This window comes from Dromiciops gliroides, chromosome 6, assembly GCF_019393635.1.
Source record: "Dromiciops gliroides isolate mDroGli1 chromosome 6, mDroGli1.pri, whole genome shotgun sequence".
NCBI classification, from domain to species: Eukaryota; Metazoa; Chordata; class Mammalia; order Microbiotheria; family Microbiotheriidae; genus Dromiciops; species Dromiciops gliroides.
The window spans coordinates 250,383,906-250,401,933 of record NC_057866.1 but is presented as its reverse complement, the minus strand read 5'-3'; the positions used below and the strand labels follow the sequence as shown (position 1 = coordinate 250,401,933).

At 40.2% G+C, this 18,028-nt stretch overlaps 1 protein-coding gene across 1 annotated transcript in view; it reads left to right on the top strand.

The window, feature by feature from the left end:
- ARHGAP24 (Rho GTPase activating protein 24) overlaps window positions 1-18,028 on the top strand; it is a 109,172-nt gene that overhangs the window by 15,087 nt on the left and 76,057 nt on the right. The window contains exons 2-3 of the mRNA XM_043971273.1: window positions 3,672-3,871; window positions 15,029-15,116. Coding sequence (XP_043827208.1) covers window positions 3,695-3,871; window positions 15,029-15,116 — 265 coding nt within the window. The 5' untranslated portion in view covers window positions 3,672-3,694. The remainder of the gene's footprint in view (window positions 1-3,671; window positions 3,872-15,028; window positions 15,117-18,028) is intronic.

The window sequence follows — 18,028 nt, the reverse complement described above, 5'->3', positions numbered from 1 at the left end:
AAAGGAGGTAATTAAAAGAAAAGGAGACTAATGTTGTCAGATCTCAGACAATGTTTTAAGGTAGCAAGTTATCAAAACTATTTGGAACTGGTTAAAGATAAAAAAGTGACCAATGGAATGAACACAGCAACAACTGGACATAATAACTAGTGTTTAATATACTCCAACAATACCAATTGTGGTTTTAGCAATCCTGGGAAAACTGAAAAGTAGTTTGGCAAAAATTAGGTTTATATCAATAATTAACATCATATATCATAATAAACTCAAATGGAAACAAAAAATATGAAAAATCACGTCATATAAAAGATTAGAAGAGAATGAAAAAAGAATTCTTAACCAAAAAAAGAATTGAAATAATCGCAAAAGAAGAAATAAAATATTTCAGTTACATAATATTAAGAAGTGTTTACATGAAAAAAAATCAATGCAGCTAGAACAAAAAGAAAAGATTTCATTTGGGAAGGAAAAGGTCTTCATAGCAAATATAATTGACATCTAAAACATCTAAGAAGTTTCTACAAATAAAAATAAGAAATAGTTCCTAATAAAAAAGTGGTCAAAGGATATGAACAGATTCCAAAAAAGAAAAATATAAACTGTTAAAAGCTGGAGGATAGAATGTTCCAAATAACTAATAACAAAAGAAATGCACATTAATTCATCTCTGAGGTTTTACTCACTGGATTATCAAAAATGACAAGACAAAAATGTTAAATGCTGGATAGGCAGAGGGAAGAAAGGCACACTAATTCATTGCTGGAGCAATGGTTCAACTATTCTCGGGAACAGTCTGTAGTTTTACTAGAGAAGGCACTAAAGTCACTAAGTCAGTCAGTAAACCTTAAATGCCTGCTATATGCCAGGAGATACAAAGAAACTATGAAAGATAGTCTGTGCTTTCAAAGAGTTGATAATCTACTGGGGGAGACAACACACAAATCATCACCATAATCAAGTTAGATAGAGGATAAATTAGAAAAAATCAACACAGGGAAGGCACTAGAATTAAGAGGGATTGGGAAAGATCTCCTGTAGAAGGTGGGATTTTACCCAGTACTTGATGGAAACCAGGAGGTGAATATAAGGAAGGAGAGCATTCCATGCGTGGGGACAACAAGTGAAAATGCCTTGAATTGAGAGATGGAGTTTCTTTTTTGTGGAATAGCAAGGAGACTAGTGTCAGGGAGTTGGGGCCAATATGATCATTCTCTTGGTCATGCTTTTTTTTTTTTTTTTTAGGCCATTGGGGTTAAGTGACTTGCCCAGGGTCACACAGCTAGTAAGTGTTAAGTGTCTGAGGCCAGATTTGAACTCAGGTCCTCCTGACTCCAGGGTCGGTGCTCTATCCACTGCACCACCTAGCTGCCCCTCTTGGTCACGCTTTTTAAGAGTGTTCTTTCCCCTTCTCTCTACTCTGGCTCTTTCCCTTTGGTTAAACCATCAACTCCATGATTCCACTTCTGTTTCCTAAAATAAACAGCATATAAAAGGCAGGATAACATAGTGAATAGAGTATTCAACTTGGAGTTAGGAAAACCTAGGTTAAAAATCCCACCTCTGAGACTTAATAGTCTTTATACTCTAAATATATGTGATTTTGGATTCAAGAAAGAGGGAGACCAGCCAAGATGGCAGAACAGGAGGAAGCAGTGCCCCTAGGCCCCCAGATGACTATTCCAACAAAGGTCTCAGACAAAAGGGCCACAGTGGGGAGTGATCAGAAACCTAAGGAGAAACCATGGGAGTTCATCTTTCCTTTACAGGATCACAAATTTGACCCATAGTCAAGAGACTAGGTCAGAAACCATGGAACAAGAGTGGACAGGGATCTCAGAGCCAGACACCAAGAGCAGAACAGAACTGCAGTACTGTTGCTCTGGCCCCATAGAGGGGATGGGAAACTTGAACTGGCCAACCCCAGAGATAGGCTTCTAGTGCTGGGCTATCCCTCTACCAGGCACGCCTTCTTCTTCCATTGGTGAATTCCTCCGTCAGCCTCCATTTGGTGAAGGAGCCTAAGCCAATCAGCCTTTATTCCCCTCCCAGTTCTGTTCCCAACTTTCTGGACTTCAAAACTATATGCCAGGGGTGGCTAGGTGGCACAGTGGATAGAGCACCAGCCCTGGAGTCAGGAGGACCAGAGTTCAAATCTGATCTCAGACACTTAACACTTACTAGCTGTGTGACCCCGGGCAAGTCACTTAACCCCAGTGGCCTCACAAAAACAAACAAACAAACAAAAAAAACAAACTATATGCCTTCATCTCCTTTACCCTGCTTTCCGGGTGTTTGCTTCCCCCACTATAATGTAAATTCCCTTAGGACATGAATTGTCTGATTTTGCTTGTATGTGTATCTTTATAGTAAATGCTTAAGAAACCCTTCTTTCTTCTTTCCAGAGAAGGGACCTCAAACTCATCCCCTGCTAATTCCTTCCCCATCTCACCATCACCCCCTGCCCCATATCCCCCCCACCTAAAAAAAAAAAAGCAGAGCCACATCAGAGCAGCAGATAGAACAGACTGGCCATGACGGTTCTACTAGAAGTGTACAGAGCTTGGTCCTAAAACAAAGTTCCAATCTGGGAAATAAGATACACACAAAAATAAAGCTCTGTTATAATGTCAGGGTTGCCCAAGATACAAACTCGGAGGAGAACAGTAACTCCAAACACCTATAAACAAAATCTCATTTAAAAAAATACAACTTGGGGGGGCAGCTAGGTGGCGCAGTGGATAAAGCACCGGCCCTGGATTCAGGAGTACCTGAGTTCAAATCCAGCCTCAGACACTTGACACTTACTAGCTGTGTGACCCTGGGCAAGTCACTTAACCCCCATTGCCCTGCAAAAAAAAAAAAATACAACTTGGCCTCGAAATCAATTAAAATTCCCAAAAGAAATGAAACAAGTGTTTGAGTTTAAAATGATGCAATTAATGAAATGAGAGTCTAGAGTAAAGAATTGTTAGATAAATGAGAATTATGGAGGAGAGTTTTGAAAAGATAACTAGCAGATTTACAAAAGAGATACAAACAATTTAATTTCTACACTGCCATTTATTGTCATCTGCGGTTAATTTGTTGTCAGTCTCAGTTTTATTGACTGAACTTTTTGCCCATTGGATAAAAAATTCTATGTATTTATGTGGGAGTTTTACTTTTAAATGTCCAATAATTTGGGTCATTGCTTTGCTCCTGCCAGTGGCTCACCCTCACTATCACCTCCTTCTCTACCTCGACTCTTCACCCTTTCCCTCAGTTCCTCCCCTGCCAGGTGAGCATAGCTCATATTTTGGAGGAAAAAGCAACAACTTGTATAACCATGCAATGGAATCACTGTGGAATACGTACTTAAGTGACATTCCACAAAAAATTAGAATGAACCAAACATGACTCCATGAAACAATAAGACATTAAAACCATGTTACAAAAGATTGAAAAAATAGAAGAAAAATATTTATCTCAGATGAAAATAGATACCTGGGAAGCAGATCAAAGAGAGATAAGAAAAAAACACTGGACTACCTAAGAACTATGACCAAACAAAAATCTGGATGTCATAATTTTCTGTTGTCTTTCTTGTGAATCTTCTAGAATCTGACAGGTTATTTTTAGGAGGGAAAAACAGAAAAGTATCTCATCCTTTTCCCTTTTTGTTTGCTAAATAGGACATTCCATCCATCTGAGGATCATGGAAAGGAATGGCTCCCCAGAGAGTCCACAACAAGGCCAAGGGTGGTATGCTACCCCCAAATGTGGGTGGTTGAGAAAACAAGGAAGATTTACCAAGACTTGGCATGCATGCTGGTTTGTGCTCAAGGGAGACCAACTCTTCTACTTCAAAGATAAAGATGAAACGAGACCATTGGTAAGTAAAAAGGGAAAAATATAAAAGTGATGAAGCCCAGAACTTTTCTTGGGCTCCTTTTTTTCTTTTTACTTTATGTTATCTTAATTGATGGCCTCATAAGCTCCCTGGAGTCAATGGTGATCTCTATACAAATGATTCTGAAATTTCTTTCTCCAGCCTGATCTCTTTTCTGAGCTCTAATCCAACATCACCAGCTTTGTATTAGAACTTGATATTTTACTAGAATCTCAAACTCAACAGGACCAAAACAGGAATCATTATCTTTCCCCCAAAACCCTCCTTTTTGTAGGCTTGCCTATGATAGGCAAAGTTATCATTGAACTTCCAGGCCTTAAGATTCAGATCCTCAGTGTCATCCATGACTCCCCACTCTTTCCCACCCTACACATCCAATCCATTAACAAATCTTTTTTTTATCTGTCTCACATCTCTCATATGCATTCCATTCTCTCCACTCACACAGCAACCAGACTAGTATTGGCCCTCATCGTCTCTTCTCGGGACTACTACAATACCTAAATAATATTCTTGCCTAGAGTATCTCCCCATTCTAGTCCATCTTCCACATAGCCACCAAAGTGATTTGCCTAAAGCACAATCCTGACCACATTGCCATTTGACTCAATAACTCCAGCAACAGCCTCTAAGATCAAATATGGACTCTTTTTTTTTTTTTTTGGCAGGGTAATGAGGGTTAAGTGACTTGCCCAGGGTCACACAGCTTGTAAGTGTCAAGTGTCTGAGGCCAGATTTGAACTTGGGTCCTCCCGAATCCAGGGCCAGTGCTTTATCCACTGAGCTACCCAGCTGCCCTTCAAATGTGGACTCTTCTGATTGCATTTAAACCTCTCCACAATGCCATCCTTTCCTATCTTTCTGGCCTTATTATGTTTTACTCCCTTTCTGTACACTTGAGTCAAGCCATACTGGCTTGGTTGGGGAGATCATCGCCAGTTGTCTTGACCTATGCCTTGCCACTAGACTCTGATGACTCTGGAGGAGAGAATGAGGCTGAGGACTTTGCAATTCACTTGTATGTCAAGTCCTCACCCTCCTGATGTCATTGGTCCTCTTTGAGAATGAAGGATGAACAACTGGCTTACTTGCCATTACTCATGCAAAACAAGGAAACACCATTCCCAGTCTCTGTCCCCTCCTGCCTACATTGCTTTCCCTGCTTATCTTCTCCTCATAGAATGCCTGCCTTTTTTCAAGACTCAGATAAAGTGCTCTGTTCTGTAGAAGCTCACTCCTAGTCCTGCTAGTGGCTGATGCCTTCCTCTTGAAGGTGACCATGCAACAAGTGTGTATGTTTATGGATGTGTGTATCTCTATCTCTATATCATCTTTATCTATATTTATATATATGTCTACATGTATGCACATACACATTTATGGACATGCTGCTTCCCTATTACAGTATAATCAACTTCAGGACAAGGGGCTAGTTTTAATTTTTCCTTGTATTCCCTGGACTTAGAATAGTACCTGGCACAAAGTAAGATTATCAATTGACATTAGATACTAGCTATGTGTTTGTTTGGGTTTTTTGTTTGTTTTTTTACTTTTTTGGTTTTGTTTTTGTTTGTTTGGGTTTTTTGTGGGGCAATGAGGTTTAAGTGACTTGCCCAGGGTCACACAGCTAGTAAGTGTCAAGTGTCTGAGGTAAGATTTGAACTCAGGTCCTCCTGAATCCAGGGCTGGTGCTTTATCCACTGCGCCACCTAGCTGCCCCCTAGCTATGTGTTTTTAAGCTTGTCATTTAACTTCCCTCTGCCTCAGTTTCCTCATCTGTAAGATAGGGACCAGGTTGTTGTGAGGATCAAATGAGATAAAAGTTATAAAAGTGCTTAGTATGGTGCCTTGCATGTAGTAGGCACTATATAAATGTCAGTGATGGGAGGAAGAGGAGGAAAAGGAGGAGGTGGAGGAGGAGGAGGAGAAGAAGAAGAAGAAGAAGAAGAAGAAGAAGAAGAAGAAGAAGAAGAAGAAGAAGAAGAAGAAGAAGAAGAAGAAGAAGAAGAAGAAGAAGAAGAAGAAGAAGAAGAAGAAGAAGAAGAAGAAGAAGAAGAAGAAGAAGAAGAAGAAGAAGAAGAAGAAGAAGAAGAAGGAGGAGGAGGAGGAGGAGGAGGAGGAGGAGGAGGAGGAGGAGGAGAAGAAGGAGAAGAAGGAGAAGAAGAAGAAGGGAGAGAGGAGAAAGAAGAAAGAAGAAGAAGAAGAAACCACCAGAAAAGGGCAAGGACAATATAGATATATGTTAGAAACTGAAAGTCATAGAACACAGTTTGAAGATGGAAAAAGTTGCAGTTCATTCTTGTTTTTGCTGGCACCCAACACAGTTACTACTGTTTGTTCAGCTTCAGATAATAAACATAGCAAAGTGTTGGAGAAGCCTAATGGCAAATTCCACTGTTTAATTTTCATTTAGTTGCAACAGGATTTTGAATATGTCAAGCAAGCTTACTTAATGAGCGTCCACTGCAGATAGAACAGTAACTTCAAGAATGAAGTAAATCAAGTTTTTATAAAGTTGATGGCTTTTGTTACCACTTAAAAACCATATGCAGCTCCTCACCCATAATTGTTGATATAGGTGGTTGTTGGTGAAATATGAAATGTGCATAGAGTGCCAGAGGAGTCAGATTTTTAACCAGCGTTCATACACCTGCATGCCTGTCATGAATCATGCTTGTATCAAATTTCAACACTTATTTCCTGAAATTGGACTTTGTACATACAATTTAATTAATTTTCTACACTGTCACTTATTGTCATCTGGAGGTAATTTGATGTCAATCTTAGTTTTGTTGACTGAACTTTTTACCCATTTGGGGAAAAAAATCCATGGAAGTACATACATGTGGGAGTTGTACTAAAAAATATCCAATAATTTTGATGCTTCCTTTGCGCCCGCCACTGGCTCACCCCACCCCTATTCTTCACTACCACCCACTTCCCCTTACTCCCTCCCATGCCAGATGAGCATAGCTCATAATTTGGGAAAAACTGTGTGCAGTCCTGTGTTGGAATCACTGTAGAGATGAAAATGTCTCCTCAGAATCCAGCACTGACACTGAGGAACTGAAAAATATAATACTTTGATCAGAGAATTCTGGGAGAAAAAAATGAAACAGACAGAGGAGTACTAAGGAGACAGAGTTGAAATTGTGTGACATCTTCTATCTTGGTGCCACGGGAGGAAATGCTGAGCACCCAGGCCTTTTGAGCACACCACCTTCCCAGGTCTTATCTTGAGAAAGATCATGACAAGCTGCAGAATCACAGCCACTAATGCTGCGGAGGGTGTTTGCTGTGCCTATAAGGTCAATGATTGGTCTGACAAACCCCGTTGGCCCCTATAGGACATTCCCCTTCTTCTTGTGGATCCTCCAATGTCTGTCTTTCTCTCTTTGCCATGAGAAGGAAGTGGTCAGAGGCTCTTTGGGCTGGCTGCTCTTGTATCCAGCGCCAGACCTCAAATGGAGGTTCAAGGGAGGAATAAGAGGGGAGGGGGAGTACTTCCAAGGTGTGCATTCCACAATGAAGAGGTTTCTGGGGCATGGTGGGAAAAGCCTGGAGTGTGACCTGGTAAGAAATGAAAGCGAATGGCTACATCTGAGGCTGATGAGAATGCTTCTGTAAGGTCAACTGTCTTTTTAAGGCCTTTTTCATAAAGGTGCAGTTAATGAGGAAAAGGGTACAAAAAGGGTTTTTGCATAAAAGAAGAAATTCATATTGATTTTAAATGATATGAAGTGTTATCACTTATGGATAAACATTGTATATACAATAGGAGTAAAATAAGCATTTTGCTTTATTATAAATAGCCAAAATACAATAAATAGCCAAAATATATAAACAGCTTTCAGATGGGATTTTTGGATAGTTTTTACTAGCTGTGGTGTAGATTTAAAGACCCAGGACTTGTCAGTGTGGAGTGGTGACCCTTTTGTGTAGGAGTAATTTAATGTCAGAGAGAAGTAAAGAAAAATCTTTATTAAAAGCTAGAGAGATGTGAGTGTAAAGAAATTTAGTTTCAAGAGCACTAAAGAAGCATACTCTCTTGTTGGAGAGGTCAAAGTCAAGACAGGATGAGCACCTCTAAGAATCTGTGTACATGTTGTATGACTAAAGAGAAAAAAACTATGAAGATGAGAAATATAAACATTTGGATTGGAAGATTGAAAAAAGACTATTTATAATCAAAAGAATCTCTTCCTCTCAATCTGATCATTGCCCTAATCAGGCCTTCATAAAGAATAAAGCAAAAGGGGGCAGCTAGGTGGTGCAGTGGATAAAGTACCAGCCCTGGATTCAGGAGGACCTGAGTTCAAATTCGGCCTCAGATACTTGACACTTACTGGCTGTGTGACCCTGGGCAAATCATTTAACCCTTATTGCCCCACCAAAAATTTTTTTAAAAGAATGAAGCAAAAAAGATTTTGTTGGAGTAAATTGTTTCCTCAAAATAGATAATTGAAGAAAGGCACAATTTTTCAGATTCAGATTAGACCAAAGACTTTAGACCAGGAAATTGAAATAATATTTTCTTAATATTTGTAAATGTCAGAAGCATCGTATGTTGTCACAAAGTTAAGAACATTTGAAAATGAGATTATAAGAAGGGTAAAAAATAATTGAAACATGGAAAATATTCATATTTTTATGAGAATTATTTTCACTGTTATCAACAGAGGACTCACCATTTTTGGACTCTAACATTATAATCCTCAATTTTTAATTGTTTTTATTGGGGGGGGGCAATGAGGGTTAAGTGACTTGCCCAGGGTCACACAGCTAGTAAGTGTCAAGTGTCTGAGGCTGGATTTGAACTCAGGTCCTCCTGAATCCAGGGCCAGTGCTTTATCCACTGTGCCACCTAGCTGCCCCCCCCCTTTATTTTTTTTAAATGTAGTGGAGTCATCACTAAAGAAAACAAAGCCAAGAAGACTGCTTAGACTAAACCAAGAATACACAGAGAGCCTATGTCCTGGGGGGGCAAAACATAATTAGGAGAAAATTTCAGGTTCATTTCTCAAGATACTTGAAAGACTTTTATAACTATTTTTTCCATCAGTGACAGTGGAGCCTCTACTTTTGTCCTATGCCATCATAATCCCAAATGTATCATATGGGGAAGTAGAAATATTGATAAAGAAAGCAAAGATGGAGGAAGCATCTAGTCTACACCAAGAGTACACAATCTCCCCCCTCCCCTGGGGCCAATACAGTTTTGAAGGCTCGATTCCTAAAATATCTGAAATAATGAAGAATACAAAATGCTTGAAAACCATTTCTGATCTTATTTTTTGTTATAAAAGAGATCAAGAAACTGTCAGTAACTACTGACCCACATGCCTACTTTCTGATAAATACAATTTAAAGAATGAGAATTAGCTGTACACATATAGAAGGAATGCTTGATGAAGGCATGAGAAGGGAATGGGTAAGCTTTTACTGAAGGTGGTCCACAGCAGAGTACATCTGTACGACTACACAACTGACCCCTGAAATGCATAAAATATATTATTCCACTGAACTTAATATTGTTACCTAAAAAAAAATGATTCAGTAGCATATACTGCCCCTTTAAAGGTTTTCCTTAAAGAAGAGTCTCCAATGCTTTGTGTTAAAAATCTATAGGATATTGGGGGGAAGCTAGATGGCACAGTGGATAAAGTACCAGCCCTAGATTCAGGAGGACCTGAGTTCAAATCCGGCCTCAGACACTTGACACTTACTAGTTGTGTGATCTTGGACAAGTCACTTAATCCTCATTGCCTTGCCCCCCCCAAAAAAAAAATCTATAGGATTTCTTGAAAATTGTCAAAATTACTGTTACATTGAGGACTTTTTTGATGTTTAATTTGAAGTAAAGTATAAAATAGGAAGACAAATATCCATCAAAGATATTTACCACTCGCATGTAGGCTAATAAATAGTTGTTGTCCATAATCCCTGTGGTCTAGTTGATGTCCCACTATGTAGGTGCATGTATAGCCCCTGGAGCTGTTCTATCAGTTAATATCGCTTAGACAGATCATGGAGATGCACAATGAACTAGACCCAAACCAAACAGGAGGAAAGTAGTTTAGATCGCCTTCGGGAAACTTTGCAGTGCTTTGAATGACCTCCAGTGTCTCCCTGAAACAAAGGCCCATGTATTTACCATCTTATTCTTTGGGTGATGTTGTGGAGCTGCGAAAAATCATGGAATTCCAAAGTCTCCAAAGAATTAAAGTTGTTAGTCACCCAAAGGGCAATGGAGGGGTGGATGGTGGGCGTAAATATGCTGCAGCTCATTATCACCAAAGAATGGTACTTCACCAAAAAAAAAATCATCAAAGTGATGTATGATTAGGAGAAGAGGTAGGATTGCCAGGCAGTTAGAGTGAACTTACATAGAAAACAATTACATTTTTATTTTGATATAATTTGATTCCTTTCCATCCTTTGTATATTACTTTAAACATTTTAAAACCTTTATCCAAAATGAGGCTTTTCTAGAATGCCAAAGGGCTCATAACATGAAATGGTTAATAACACCTGATCTAGAAGAAGACCCGCACTTTGGGGGATCATCTGTGGAAGGGAAAGAATAAGTATTTATTAAAGACTTTCTGGGGGCAGCTAGGTGGTCAAGTGGATTAAGTACTGGCCCTGGATTTGAGAAGACCTGAGTTCAAATCCAACCTCAGACACTTGACTCTTAACTAGCTGTGTGACCCTGGTCAAGTCACTTAACCCTCATTGCCCCGCCCCCCCCAAAGACTTTCTGTGTGCCATGCACTGTGCTAAGTGCCTTACAAATATTATGTCATTGTATCCTCTTAATAACCCTGGCACCTAGGTGCTAATACTATCTCCATTTTATAGTTGAGGCAGACAGAGTTTATGTGACTGGCCCAGGGTGACACAGCTAAGTATTTGAATCTAGATTTGAACCCAACACCATCTAACTTCCTGAAGATATGTGGGAAGACATAAATAAGAGTAGAAATGGATGAGGAAGTGAGGAATGGCTGTGATCTGTGTCACTGGAGGTTCTATTCGCAGTGAGGATATCAGATCTGTTGAAGCATAACCATTAACAAATAATGACTTTTGCAGGGAGGTAGTTGGAGTTAAGTGACTTGCCCAGGGTCACACAGCTAGTAAATGTCTGAGGTTGGATTTGAACTCAGATCCTCCTGACTCCAGAGCTTGTGTTCTATCTACTGCACTACATAGCCACACCCCTGGATTGCCTCTTAAGGAATTTTAAAACACAAGCCATCAAACCAAATCCTGGATCCTCATTTTAAGTGAAAGAAGGGGACAAAATGAAAGAATATGACTCAAGTAATTACACTGTGAATTACAATTAATCTTGTTATTCAAGCAACCAGATTAGATTCTTGTTCTTTCCATTGATTTTCTCAGCACTGCCTTATTTTTTTTTCTGTTTAGAATTTTATTTTCCAAATTACATGTAAAAACAAATTTTGACATCAATTTTTTAAATCTTTGTGTTCCAACATTGTCTTATTTAAAAATTGTATCTATTTTTATTGGTGCATTTTATTTTCATATAACCTTATTTCTTGTCACACTTCCTCTACCATTGCTCATCACAAAGATTTTGGGGGGGGTGGCAGGGCAATGAGGGTTATGCTGCTACAAATATTTAGGTGCTTGTGGGATTTTTTTTTCTTTCTTGGGATACATGCCTAACATATATATATATATATATATATATATATATATATATATATATATATATATATATATATATATGATCTCTGGATTAAATGGTACAGATATTTTAGATATTTTCTTAATATAATTTCAAATAGTTTTCCAGAATTGTTGAACTAATTCACAACTCTACTGATTGTGCATTGGTGTTTGTCTTTCTGCAGTCCCTCTAATACTGACTATTTTTATCTTTTGCCATTGGCCAAATATGGAGTGTTTCTCTGTCTCTGTCTCTTTCTCTATCTCTGTCTCTGTCTCTTTCTCTCTCTTTTCCTCTCTTTCCTCTCTCTCTCTCTCTCTCTCTCTCTCTCTCTCTCTCTCTCTCTCTCTCTCTCTCTCTCTCTCTCTCTCTCTGTCTCTCTGTCTTGGACATTGAGAAGACTGCATTCTGAACATGGAGTGGGTTAGTAGGAGCAATATACTAATTTCCTATCCCCATGTATGCAAGTTCGCATCCTTGAAGCTTAATTGACTCAGAAAACTAAAGGCTTGGGCTGTTGACATCACTTTCTGATTTCTTAAACACAATGTAACCATAATACTTGGCTGGCAGACCACCATGAGCAGCTCAGAGGCAGGAGAGCTTTGCTCTGGTGAATCAACAGGGATGTGTTCAATGAATACTGTTGTTAAATGTCCTTCCCCTACTTTGGCTAAGGAAATCTTTTGTTAAATGTTGAATGAATTATAACTGCATCACTGCATTCCAATATTGAACATAAACCACCAGAGATTTGTCCTGAGTTAAGCCCAATTAGCTTAGTCAGGAAGGATTGGAACGGAATGACCCAGTTGAAGAGAATGGTGGGAGGTGCAGAGGAATATGGGTCTGGATTGGCCTCCATGCTTCTGGTGGTGTCATGTCTCTGGTGAGAGATGGACGATGCTTGCTATGAGGTGTCAGTCAACCTGAGAAATTAGAGGGAAAATTATCTGTGGCCATTAAACAAGGAGAGACTAATGTGAATATGATTGGTGTTATTAAGAATTGTGCCCCGGCAGCTAGGTGGTGCACTGGATAAAGCACTGGCCTTGGATTCAGGAGGACCTGAGTTCAAATCCAGCCTCAGACACTTGACACTTAACTAGCTGTGTGACCCTGGGCAAGTCACTTAACCCTCATTGTCCTGCAAAAAACAAAAACAAAACAAACAAAAAAAAAAACCTGTGCCTCGAAGAAAACTGCAGCATACTGTTGGTGATCGAAGGGAGGGAGGAAAGGGAATAATCATTTATTAAGCACCTACTATTTTCTAGGCATTATGGTAGGTCCTTTACAAATATAATCCGATTGGAGCCTCACCACAACTTGCTTTTATGCTCCCCTTCTGATAAATGAGGAAACTAAGACAGACACGGAGAAAGTGACTCCTCCAGCTAGTAGGTGTGTACGACTGGATTTGAACTCAGTTTCCCCTATTCCAGACCCAGTGCTCTATGCACAGCACCAGCTAGCTGGCTCTGAATTTGTATGATTTCATACATTTGGGGGTTGGTGGTTCTTTGTATATCTATCAGCTTGTTGATCTACACCTGGTCCGGGGCCAGGGCCCACCGCCCCTATCCTCTGTATTATTATTTTGAGATAGTCTTTGAGACCGATAGCTCCGGTGGTCTTTTCTTGTCCCTCTGTGCTGAAGCAGCAGGTGCTGTAGGCCAGAGTGTCACTGCCCCTAGCCTAAGCTGCCCCATGTGTCCATCCTGACCTCAGCATCCACTCCATCTGGGCCGTGGCAGCAGAGGCCTGAGGCACTGTACTGTGCTGGCAAAGAGGAGAAAACCTTGGTCAGACAAAAGGGGCAGAGTCTGGTCCCTGGAGAGGCAGGCAGCAGACCATGAATGGGCCTACAGCAACACTGTCCCAACATAAAGGGGCAGGGGCAGGCCCTTGCATGGATGGCGGCGTTTGGCCCAGCATAATGTAGCTGAGCCCACGGCCAAGTAATGGCACTTGTCCTGCCCTGAGGGGAAAGTGACAGCACCAGAGGCAGTGTGCAGGCCCTGGCATAGGAAGCTGGCACTTGACCCTGGAAGAGTGGGCAGTGAGGCAGGTGCCAGGGACAGGGCAGCCTCAAAGGCAGCTGAGTGGGCAGATCCTAGATCCCAGCAGAATGACCATTGATTCAGGCAGGCACAAAGGCAAGCTCACTGTGTTGTTGTTGTTCAGTCATTCCGTCGTGTCAGACTCTATGTGACCTCAGGGACTTTGTCCATGGTGTTTTCTTGGCAAAAATACTGGAGTAATTTGCGATTTCCTCCTCATTTCCAACTCATTTTACAGATGAGGAACTAAGGCAAATCAGGGTTAAGTGACTTGCCTAGGGTCACACAGCTAGTAAGTATCTGAAACCAGATTTGAACTCAGATCTTCCTGATTCCACTTTGCTACTCCAGGCTCACTGCTACTATTTGCTTACTCTCCTCAAGACTGATTGACCCCTCCATGTTTCTGCAAGTAGTGTTCCATGGGGAGCTTGGGCAGGGAGTGGTGGGAAGGGAGAAGGCAGGGGAGGGAATAAGCTTTCAGAATCACACAGACCTGGCATCTTCAACATTAATCGGAGAGCTTGGAATATATCATATCCGGAGGGCTAAGTGATCCTTCCTTCAGAGTGATACCATCAGGATCCCATGATTTACTTAGAACTCTGATGGAACTCCCCAGAATGTCAAAGGGTGGTTCCAATCACAACTTTAAGTTCTATTTCTTTCAGCAGTGCTTTACATTGGAATGTTCTCTATCTGTTTATTGGCTGCTGCTGTGAGTCCTTTGTATTTATGCATATTCTGTGAAATAAAATATTTTCCCACATCCTGCATGCATTGTTCAAGAGCTGGGGCCCCTGTTCTGCAAACTTGGGGAAATATGGACGTGAGCTGATTTCCCTGGAGTAAGGCTAGCTGAGCCAGTGATCCAAACAGAGAAACAAGACTTCTGGGGTCGGCTTCCAAATGGAACCTGATCCGTGTGGGCCCATATCCCTGGGATGAGGGTGGGGATAGGCTATGGGTTACATCTGTAATATATCAAGATGACCTTTCCCTCAGAGAGGGAGAAAAAAGAGGCAAGAAAAAGAAAGAAGTAAAGAAAGACTCCTATCTCATAAGTCCTTTGGGTTGAAGGAGAATAAGAAAAGATTCCTGTCATCCTGGGTGACCAATTTTTGTTAGATGATATTTAAAAGGCAATGATTTGAGGAAGTGAGGAGTATAGACCTAAATATAAGCTGGCTTGGCCATAGCTTGTGTATCTCTATGTTTTTTCTATCCATCCATCCATCCATCTCTAGTAACTGACTTTCATTTAATTGGGGGCAGTGGAAAAATTAGAGTGGCTACTGAAATATACTGTGAAAGCAGAGAAGACACTGGAATATCCATTTATGATGATTCATGTTTTGTCATTTATTTCCTCAGGGTACTATTATGCTGCCTGGGAACAAAGTCATAGAGCATCCCTACAATGAAGAGAGACCAGGAGAGTTCCTTTTTGAAGTAGTTCCAGGTAGGATACTTTTCATTAAATTGTCCCCCGTTATGCTGGTAAAGATCACAAATGTTCAGCTAAAATAGAGGCTTTGGATAATTAATGGTTTCATTTTAAAAGGGAAAAGTGGTGGAAATAAGGAGAGCCTGGTTTGTGCTTTGATACAGTTACTTTTTAAAGAGAGAGGAACAGGATGAATACAAAAATTCCGGTTTCTTTTTGTAAGCAGTTTGATGCCTCTCTTGCAGGCAGGGCATTGTGCTTAGCTTCAATTTTCAGGGAAGATTGAAGACATCTCTTATTTTAGCAATGCTGGTAAGTAGTGAGTTTTGATAAGGTATTTGACACAGCAGCAAGTTTACCATACTATTTTCTCCTGGGTATCATGTCCCAAAGAAGATTTTCCTAGAGCAAGCTCACTATAGGCTTCCCTGTTGTATGCTTTAACTCTCCTCTCAAAGCACAGATTTCCTTATTGGATTAGTTCAATCCTGGAAGTCCATGCCAGATCTCAGATTCTGTGCTTAATTCTTTTGAGAGCCATGCATCTTTCTAGGTATACCATCATTCACCATATACTTGATTCCCATTTAAATCATTGCCCATACCTTAACAGTCTTCATTCATTTCAAATGAGCCACTCCATTCATATAAAGAAGAAGGTGAGAATGTGAATGTTGAAGGGCTGGTTCTAGAGGTTCTAAGTCAGTGGTGTCAAACTGAAATGGAAGCAAATTGTTGGTATAATGACTCAGAAAACCACAAATTAACATTATCTGTATTGTATTATATTCTTATTAAACACTTCTGTTCCAGGTCATCGGATATTTATATTGACTATGAATCCTCAGTTGGTTCAAATGTTTGAAAGAATAATAAACTATTGTATATGGATATTAACAGCTCACATTTCCTCAAAATAACCTGAAGATTGAGGTTCACAGAGGTTGGATGATCTCCCTAAGGTCATAGAGACAGTGAATAGCAAAGATCAGATGTGAACCTCTCAGATGTTTTGACCACAAGTCTACAGTCATCTTCACTATACCATGGGGAGTGGTGCTAAGTTCACAGAACAGTAAAATTATAGAAATATGGCATTTCAGAGTTTTCAGGAACCCCAAGAGTTGTCTAGGCCAATCTATCTCTGAAAAAGAATCTCCATTACATGACTTCCCAAAAAGGGGCACCCAGCCTTCACGTAAAGACTTCCAATAAAGAAGATTCTATTACCTCCTCAGGCAAACAGGCTTACTTCTGGATGCTTCTAATTCTTAGTAAGTTTTTTTTCCTTTGAGCAAATTTTATTTTCCTCCTTGTGATTTCCAACCATTGAACCTCGTTCTGTTACAAAAACTCAAGCCTAACACCTCTTCCATATTCTTCAATTATTTGAATGTTCTTTCAATATTTGTGCTCAGCTACCATGTTCCCCCTGAGTCTTCTCTTCCCTAGGCTAAAGGTTTCCATTTTCTTGACTCGAGGACCCCTCAGAATCCTGATTGCCCTTCTCTGGATCAATGTCCTTCAGAACTGAACACAATATTCACAAAAACAGAGGACGATGAGACCATCACTTCCTTATTTCTAGACCCCTCATGGTGTATCCCCAAACTGCATTATCTCTTGTGGGTACCATACCACACTGTTGACTCAAGTGGAACCAAAGCTTTTTCAGCACTTATGGTTTGGAGAAATTGCAGTTGTTTGAAAAGGATGTGGGACTTTTAAAGGACCACAACCTCAATGTGAATCAGCAGTGAGATGGGGCAGCCCAAAATCTAACATGACCTTGGTTGGCCTACCTCGGGAGATGGCAGCTACCCTTCCTTAGAGGCCTTCAAGTGAATGCTGGCTGACCACTTGTCAAGTATATGATACTGGGAATTCCTTCCATGTGCTTTTCAACTCTCAGATTCTGTAATTATTGCTTTCTCTTAATTATCAGGAACGGTTTTACTACATGGTAGTTTTCTGTCTCCTGATATGCTCCTTTTGCTATAAAATGATCTTTCCAGGGCAGCTAGGTGACTGCACAGTGGATAAAGCACAGGTCCTGGATTCAGGAGGACCTGAATTCAAATCCAGCCTCAGACACTTGACACTTACTAACTGTGTGACCTTGGGTAAGTCACAGATCTTTCCTCTTCTTCTTTCCCTCCATTCTCTAACGTCTTAGTTGTTGAACCCTTGCTTACCCCATGCACAAACTCTACCCTTAACCTTTTGATCTTTCAAGAAAGATTAAAAATTAAGGCCTGCTACAGAACAACAATAACACTAAGAAATTCTTCCAAGCAGCAGTAGCCACAACAGACATTTGCTGAGACATTTCCTGTACATTTCTCTACCTTGTTCAGCAGTAGTTACCTTCTTTTTTTTTTTTTTTTTTGCGGGGCAATGGGGGTTAAGTGACTTGCCCAGGGTCACACAGCTAGTAAGTGTTAAGTGTCTGAGGCTGGATTTGAACTCAGGTACTCCTGAATCCAGGGCCAACGCTTTAACCACTGCGCCATCTAGCTGCCCCTGTAGTTACCTTCTTAAGTATCTGGTGAAATATAGGTAAACACAAACAGACCAGAGATATACTTATAATCATATCCCTAAAGAACAGTAGGAAAGACTACATTAACGCTCTCTCCCTGACAGATAACTTTTCCAAATAAATGGTTCTCGTGTTTAAAATATTAGCATAATTCTTTGGTATTATTATTAATTATGAATTGAATTGTGAGGCTCCATGATCGGTTTTCAAGAAATGTTAGTTACAGAAGGAAATAAGCTCATGCCAGGTTCCAGTGCATTTGAAAATGCTACGTCCTGTAATTTTGAGCCAGAAAGGATCTTTTTTGCTTTTTTTTTTCTTTTTTTTTAGTGAGGCAATTGGGGTTAAGTGACTTGCCCAGGGTCACACAGCTAGTAAGTGTTAA